General features: G+C 32.7%; 1 protein-coding gene across 1 annotated transcript; it reads left to right on the top strand.

Annotated features, from left to right (window-relative positions):
• The first annotated feature begins 1,424 nt into the window (after positions 1 to 1,424).
• On the top strand, positions 1,425 to 6,782 carry LOC132545626 (uncharacterized). Its single transcript, XM_060209324.1, has 6 exons — positions 1,425 to 1,496; positions 2,505 to 2,616; positions 3,432 to 3,520; positions 4,174 to 4,290; positions 5,362 to 5,418; positions 5,929 to 6,782. The coding sequence occupies exons 1-6, from the start codon at positions 1,425 to 1,427 to the stop codon at positions 6,034 to 6,036; spliced, it is 555 nt and encodes a 184-aa protein (XP_060065307.1). The 3' UTR covers positions 6,037 to 6,782.
• The last annotated feature ends 1,921 nt before the right edge of the window (positions 6,783 to 8,703 follow it).

The following is an 8,703-nucleotide window of genomic DNA, read 5'->3' as shown; positions in this document are numbered from 1 at the left end:
GAATCTCACCTTCCTCATCTCCTACCATTAAAGAAGCGAATTCTTAAGTCCTCGAAACACTCAGTAGAATTAAGAATCCATATAATTTTTTTCTCTGGACTATGGGGCTATAGGCCTGAGATGTCTAAATAGAGAATCTAGAAAAATGTCAAGTAGAGTGGTGATAATTCTTCTGGCTAATGTTTACAAGTAAAATGGAACGGGAAAAACCCATTTTACCATTCTATTTTCAGTTGAAAAAAAAAGAGTCGGAGAATGTTCGTATTTCTCCCCGATGGTGGCATGGTGTTTTACTGTTTTTCGTTACCCTTTCCTATTACGGATTTGGTGCCGTTGACCAATCCAAGTGTAGAAGCGATACGAGATTGAGATGCTTCCTTGGAGATATTGAACCTAAGTTGTTGTCGAGATTTTGTTAAGGACAGATCGCCTTGCGAGACACAGCTAGTGGAAATCTGTCTTTTACCGAGCAGTAGAGTGTTCGCCCATAGACCACCAGTTCGAATCCCTAACGATTGCAGGGTGTTTCTCATTACTCAGGCATTCCCATTACAAAAGAGCATTTTAGAAATAGCAATATAAAAGTTTTACAATTATATATATAAAAAAAATGTAAAATAGTAAAGGAATTAACTATCATTATTTTTAAAGAAAAACAATAATTTTTATATAATACAAAAACAACAGAAAAAAAACGAAGGGAAAATATCCGATTTAAAGACTAAGTAAAGATCAAAGCACAGACTCGTATAACGTCTCTGATCACTAAATGTCTGGCGCCAAAGATTGGAATAACCATTTACAACAGCAAGATCTTTTTGTGATAATTTACATGGAAACGGTGTGGTATGTTATGATTTGAAAATGTTAATTTAAAAGATAAAGAAAAACAAGTAGTAACACCCTCATTTTCCCAAAAGGCATAGCTAAATCAGATATGTATAACATATGGTCATCATTTGAAATAGTGGTATACAACCTGGATTTTGAAGAGTTATCTCCTCTTGCAAAATCGAAGCGACGGTAATCGCAGATACCTCAAATAACAAGCCATTATAGTCTGTACAAATTGAGAGTTATGTTATCTTACGCATATACTAGATGAATCAAGTAAAATATATTACCAGAATATCGTATTGCAGGAAAATACCTGAAGGGTGACACACAGTTGGGACAAGAGGGAGAAGTCATTTTTGAATTGTTTGATTTACACCTGAAGTTTTTGTTTTTCTCAAGTTCCATTTTGAAATTATACGATGGTGAAATCTAAAAAGTTAGTTGATATGTTGTAGAGACTTTGCTTCTTTCATTTTTTTCTATTAGTTGTTTTAAAAGGAAAATGCGAGTGAATAAATTAATGCTCCCTCCAGGTGTGTTTTCGTATTTCAAAGCGAGGTCATCAATACAAATGCAATTAGTCCAAAATGGCGGTGATTAACAGGTTCCTGTGCTGGAACCTCCGAACGTCTGTGCTGGTGGGCTATGGCTTCGTGATCGTGAGTAAAACGTCGTGTGTCTTGTTCAGTTTTAATGATATCTACCTTTGTATACCTGTTTAGTGTATTACGCACATGCAGATACAACATGTACAGGCTACTTCCTGAAACTTTTGACGCCATACAATCTAGGACATTTGGAAATTGTCAACACATTGGACAGAACATCAGAATAACGTATACTTTTTGATTGCAAAAATATCCATGCTTTGATATTGACAAAAACAAGTCATTGCAATCTTTCTTTGTCTAAATTCTAGAACTTGAATAGAAAATGCACAACAACGCAAGACAATCAAATTGCAAGACTAGAGCGGTATTGTCACCGATTTTGAAAATCACAACATTTATATCAACTACATCTTCAAGTGAACATCTATAAACAACATGCGATTTTGATAACTATATAGCATCGATATAATTTTGATGGTTGTTGGTATAAATGATTATCTAATACTGGAATAATTATGTGTGTTTATTTCAATATGTTAGGAGTAGACCACAATTTCAAACCTACTGTTACTATTAATAGTTCAGATACTTTCGAAGACTTCGACAACTGTTGATGTACATTTACAAAGCAAATGGCTAACTTATATATGTACAGGGACTTAAAGTATTGAACAAGGTATCATTAATCGATTGGGTAATTTTGTTGGAAATCATAAAACTTTAAAACTATATTACACCAGAATAGAGATTTTATCAAAATGCCCATTAAGTATTGTAGCATATCATAGTTGCGGGTTCTATATGTTGCTAGTAGTCACATACAGAAACAGAGCATTCGGACATGGTTATTTTACCGTTCAACAATGGTGACATTAACAACATCCTTTATTTGATTGGTTAAATTACTAGATATTGCTTTCTGTAAAACAGAATATCAATAGGACTGTTATTTTCTTTATCATCAATGCCAAAACTAACGTATACATTAAATGTGTTAAAGGATTGCCATACTGGTGATTAAATATTGACACATATGTTCAATCTTGTTATTTCCAGATAACTGGTGTGTTTTCCCTCGTGATGCGATTAATTGATTTGATCGCCACAGGAACAGATTTCGAAATCAGCCAAGGATTCCAAACACCATGGAGATCACATTTCTGGCAAGGTGAGACTAACTTTAGTATGGATACATGTGTACAGGTGTGACAAATTGAGACTAACCTGTACAGATACATGTGTGACAAGGTGAGACTGATTGGTATAGATATACAGGCTTTACAAAATGAGACTGACTAGTATTGATAAAGGTATGACATGATGAGACTGACTAATAGTGTCCGAGCCATGGTTATAACCGAAACAAGGATGTTAAGCCCCATCCCCCCACCAAAAAAGAAAGTGACTGACAGGTATAGATACAAGTATGACAAGGTGAAACTGGTATAGAGATATATGTGACGAGGTGAGACAGGATAGTTAAGATACAGGTGTGACAATGTGACACTGAAAAGTATAGATACATGTGTGACAAAGTGAGGCTAACAGGTATAGATACAGGTGTGACAGTGTGAAACTGGTATAGAGATATGTGTGACGAGGTGAGACAAAAGTATGGATACATGTGTGACAATGTGAGACTGAGTGTTATAGATATACAGGTGTGACAAGATGAGACAGGCTAATATTGATACAGGTGTGACAAGGTGTGAGTTGCATAAAAATGATACCAATAGGATATTGAATGAAATTTCTTATAAGAAAAAAAAATTATAGTTGTAAAGTGTATTGCAGTAGTTCACTTTCACAGTTTATATTTTAAATCCTCAAAGATCATGTTAAATTACTATGATGTGGTTGTATGTTTCAACAATTAAAACTTTTATTATTAATTTGACATTATCAAATATGATGCCAATATCTACAAACAATCCTCAGAATGTGATTAATGAATTATTTATATAATACCATATTTGTTTGCAGCATTTTTAGCCAGTGATGTGGTACTGACATTTGATTACGTGGTTATGATACTGTTCAGTGCCTTCATGTTACTTCAAGTCAGAGAACGGGTATGTACTCAATGCTAATTTACATGTCTTTAAGCATATTAGATAATTCAAAACTGTTCTACCTCTTCAGTTTAAAACATTTGGACTTTATACATTAAGTAAAAAAGTTTCATTTAATATTTTTGATAGTCCAAGCCATCGCTGACATCTAGAACATGTTCTGCATTTGAATTATCTTAAATAATGTTTAGAAATGTCCTTGAATGCAAAAGTTCCCCTTTTGTGATCAGTGCCCTGTATGTATAGAATCACAACTTTAACACAAATAATATTGAATGTTGCTGTACTGAGTTTATTGAATAAAATAAACTCTAAACAGTAGTATGACATCAGATGGATGTGAAATCAGTATTTCAAGTCGAAATTTTTATGATTAATATTTGAAGTCTAAATTATGTGTTATGATTTTTCATGTCTGAATTTATTTTGAGATAAGGTAAGTTGATGTATACTCTGTAAGCCTCTGATGAGTTCTGTATTTTGTTCACCACACTTACCACACCTAGTTATGGTATTTAGTCACAATATCCGACAGTAAAAATTCATGTACTATTTTTGTGTCAGATGCATAGTATAATTTAAAAACTAGTATCTGAATGCTTGACTGCTAATTAAGACTGTAATGTTTAATAATGTGATGCTTATTTTTGCAGCATTTTGTGATGTACATGGGTGCTCATCGATGGTACATTGTCTGTTTCTTCATCTACCAGTTTGTAGAAATCTGCTTCTCAATTTTTGAATTTTCATACTATGGCATGAACACCTTTGTAAGTAAATCTTTTTGTCTTATTGAAAATTCATCACTTATTACCAGACTTACACAAGCAAATGTTCATAATGATTCAACTCCTGTCCTGTCATTGCCATGTGAGAATTGCCATCAGATAAGATATATTAGAAAAAAAACAGACTTCTGGAAATAATATTTAATTACTTATGTGATTCATTTTTATATGCCAGTCAGAAATTTTTTATATTATCATGGTACGGCATTGTCAGCCCTTTGTAATCTTTTACTTATCAGGTGATCTCCTAGTTTTTATCCAATCTTAATATAGGCTTGTTGAAAGAATATTATATTATCATGTGAGTGGGCACATGGCTGGGCTGGCATAGGCAGTGTCTGTTTGATAGCATGAGTAGTTTTTGATGGATCAACTTCAAACTTTGTATGGAGGTGCCTTACCATGATAACTTGGACAAGGATGATCGCAGTAATTTTCAAACCATAATCCACAGTGTTATGGTCCTTTATCTATATGAAATTACAGAAACAGTATCTTGATGTACGTCAAACAAATCTCTAAGTCACATAATGGTTTATTGTAATGGCTTTGAAGTTGGATGTCACTCTTTTGTAATCTTCAAAAGGAGCATATTAGCCTGTGACTGGTCAGTTTTTTTCTCCTGGAACCAATCACATTGCTTCGCTTGTGCCTTCAGTAGTCCTACATACATTATCCAGGGGTGTAGAAAGCAAAATTGATAGTTACTAATGAATATTGAGGATGCGATAGTTAGGACATGTTAGATAACCACAACTTGGTTAAAGGTATATCTGATTATCCTTTGTCTGAGGTTTACTACCAAGATTGTTTGTTGACATTTATGCACATCCCCAGTTATTCATTTGGGTTTCACTTCTGATGGGCCAATTGAGTGTTGCTTCACTATAGCTAAATGCCAATGTATTTCTAAGAAATTTTGTTAACAGACCCATTTTATCATGCTTAAGCCCGACTTAAGCAACCTTATGAATTTACCGTTTAAATCAAACTGTGGGGGATACAAATTCCATGAATTTGCTGTTGACCATGTATTTATCTCTTTCTTGACAGAGACTGAAGTACATAGTGTGGACATGGCTCTTCTGGGTGTTCAGGACTCTTGTTAATGTAAGTAAATTAAGGATTGTGCAAAACATCATTCTGACCATCTCGATGGCATTTGAATTTACGCTGCAGTTATTTTCAAAATGCTGTATCTTTTTAAAAGTTGTATTATGAATTGAAAAATGGATTCCTGCAGAACTTTGATTTTTTTTATATTTCACTGAGGTTTTATATATTGTATCAGTTGCTAATTGAGATGATGTAATTGGTGTAGAGATTTTTTTCAAATGAGAAGAATTATTTACAATGACTTCAAAATTTGCTCTCAAGTATTTTCATCACATACCTGGTATTAAATAAAAAAGTTGTAAGAGAATCTCTTAATTTTTTCAAGTTGGTTTCTTTAATCCACTGTACATATAAAAGCTAATATTTTGTTCAAAGGCTTCCACACCAAAATGTCTATTGTCTGGTTTAGGAGCTAGTATACACAAACACTATACAGGTATTTAAAGGCACGAGATGAAAAACAAATTACTTTTGTGTTGTAATTTACTTTGATCCTCATTACAGGGAGTTTTCTTTGTTATACTGATTGCCAGAAAGCAAGAAATGGGAGAACAGATGGATATGGAACTGCGGTTTGCCGGAGAACGGAAACGACCTGGTTTTGGATATTAGAGACCTCCCATGCCAAATTTTTGTCTTCTCTGTACTTACTTTGTAAACTACAAGATAAACAAGATCTTTTAACATTATGCCATTTCTAGAAATGGAAGAAACACACAAGGAAGTATAGCTGTTCAAAAAGAGAAGATATAAATGGAAGTATCAGGATATATTTACCAGATATAACATTTATAGTACTAAAAATAAGGTACATGTTTTGCATTCTGAAATAATGTAGTTTTAGTTATCATAGCCTGTACTTAAATACTTTGGCCTAATTTCAGGAAATCATACTTAATTTTGAAAAAGAAATGTATATCATACAGAAATCAAGAGTTTGATTATATAATAATTTTACATGGAAGAAAGAATGTGAAACATTTATGTTTATGGCAATATATAGTTCTCTAAAGTACATGTGTAAATAATCATCACAGATTTCATCTTATAATTCATTGTAGTTCTACAATGTACTGTGCTTAGGTCATCATTGTAGAAAAACACATCTACGGTATGTAATTGACTTCTGTTTTAAAAGGTGAAACTACGCTTTTGTTACCAGCATGTGAATCTCAAGATATGATGATGTACAAATAGAACGCTGGTCCTCACAAAATTCTGAAAGACCTTCTTAAGAATGATTCATTTTATAATCTTTTAAATCAAAAATTATTTTTTTCATTACATTTCATTTGAATTTTTCTTCAAGAATATTTAAGACCCAAGAAGTTAAATGTGATGAATTGAAATACTAGGTAAATCTGTTTGTGAACAAATATTTCTTCTGAAATACCTCTTTTTATCATCATGAGAAATGAATCATGATTTTCATTTTAAAATATCATCAGAATAAATTTATATTTTTTCAGTGATATCAAAACTTGTGTAACCATGAATTCAAAATTTCATTTCAAATGTGCATTCCATTCATTTGTATTCCATTTTCCTGTTGTTCACAATTATTGTAAATATTATGAAGTCAGTCATGTAAATATTCTTCATGTATTTTTAGTGTAAAATAACGTTAATTTTTAACCTGATTTTTGTAATAAAGGAAAATAATAATGATACTGTTGTTTATGATACTTTTGTTTGTCATTACAAAAAACTTTCCAAGTTGTAAACGGAGATAAATCAATGTATAGTTACCGTCATTGTAATTGGGACTGATCACAAGTAATCCTTTCAACAAATATCAGTATTCAGGTCCCCATGGTCAAGTAATATCACTTGTCCATGTATTGTACAAATATCAAAATACTTGGCTTTAAGATATTTTTTTAAGTGTGCCTGTAGTATAATACCCTTTGTACGTTCACATCATCAACATTCATGAATTTCAAACAGTTTTAAAACTAAATAACTGGAACTCTAAAGAATCAACTACTGGAAATAATTTAAGCTGAAATCATTTAACCTCTGTCCAATGCTATAATAATAGAAATATCACAAGTACATATGCACTATGTCAAGAAAATCCAGGAAAACTGACAGAAGAGAAATGTAAGAAAGGCTACATTAAAGACATAAAAAGACCTATGAATTTGTCATTAAACATGCAATGAAAAGTGAATGTTCAGTATGTGTGTTATCCATGGCCATTATATGTGTATCCTTTATGGGTGATCTTTGATAGAAATTCACTATTATTAGAATTACAAGAAATAAAATGATTTAAAAAATGATATCTACTTGTACATAATATCACCTTGCAGGAAAAAATTTGGTTGAGCATACTGTTGTTTGCTTTTGTTTCACTGTTGTATAGTTTGCACTCTTTCAGTCCATCCAAGAAGCTGTCTAGACCATAACGTTGTAAACACTGATGATAATAATTTGAAATAAAACTGCATAACTATGTAGTATCAGCAAGTCCAAGGTCAGATTGGTATCAAGGTCAAATTCAATTTCAGGACTACAATGTCTTACTGTGGGTAGGTCAAGGCTTCATTGAGGTTAGATATCAAATCCATTGTTCAGGCCTTGATTTTAAACTTTGTGAAGATAAATCAATGATATTATATAGAAATAAATACAGAGAGGTAAGAAGGTTCCAGGGTATACCTATTTGCTGTCCCCATGTCCATTTTCAAAGTTATCCTGAGGTTTAAGGCCATTTTCATTGATAGTAGACCAAATAGAAGTAATATGGGTATATAACATATCTGTAAGTATGATGACAAGGTTGTGTGTAGCAAACCATTTTTGGTTGATACCTCAAAGGTCAGTCACATTAAAATTAATAATCTAATTTTTTTCCTTCAGCTGGTCCATTACTTTAGACTCCAGAAGGCATATTAATGAAATGTATGGATGAACAATAAACAGACACTGTTGTGTATTACATTCAAGCAAGTACCTAAAGTCAAGGTTGTGTTACATATAAAGGTCAATATGATTTGAGGCTTAACCTCTAAATCAGATGTGGTAACGGAAGAAAATTAATTATGCTTACAATATACATTCCACCTGCAATTGTGGAAGTGAAGAGTACGGGTTTCCTTACTAGTCATCACTAGTGGTGAAACACATTTATTTAAACTCTGTTTTATGACAGATTTGGTGCATTGATCACTGCAGATATAAAGTTGGGTTATGGTTGTCTTCAGGGGATAAGACTCGTGGAAAAGGGAGTACGGGTCACTTTACCAATCTTGACTAGCAGGATTCCTTTGAGCC

The sequence above is a fragment of the Ylistrum balloti genome, unplaced genomic scaffold (assembly GCF_031769215.1).
Source record: "Ylistrum balloti isolate Yb309-2 unplaced genomic scaffold, AGI_CSIRO_Ybal_v1 Utg369850, whole genome shotgun sequence".
In the NCBI taxonomy this organism is placed as follows: Eukaryota; Metazoa; Mollusca; class Bivalvia; order Pectinida; family Pectinidae; genus Ylistrum; species Ylistrum balloti.
The sequence above is the reverse complement of the archived record's forward strand: the minus strand, read 5'-3'. Positions and strand labels throughout refer to the sequence as shown.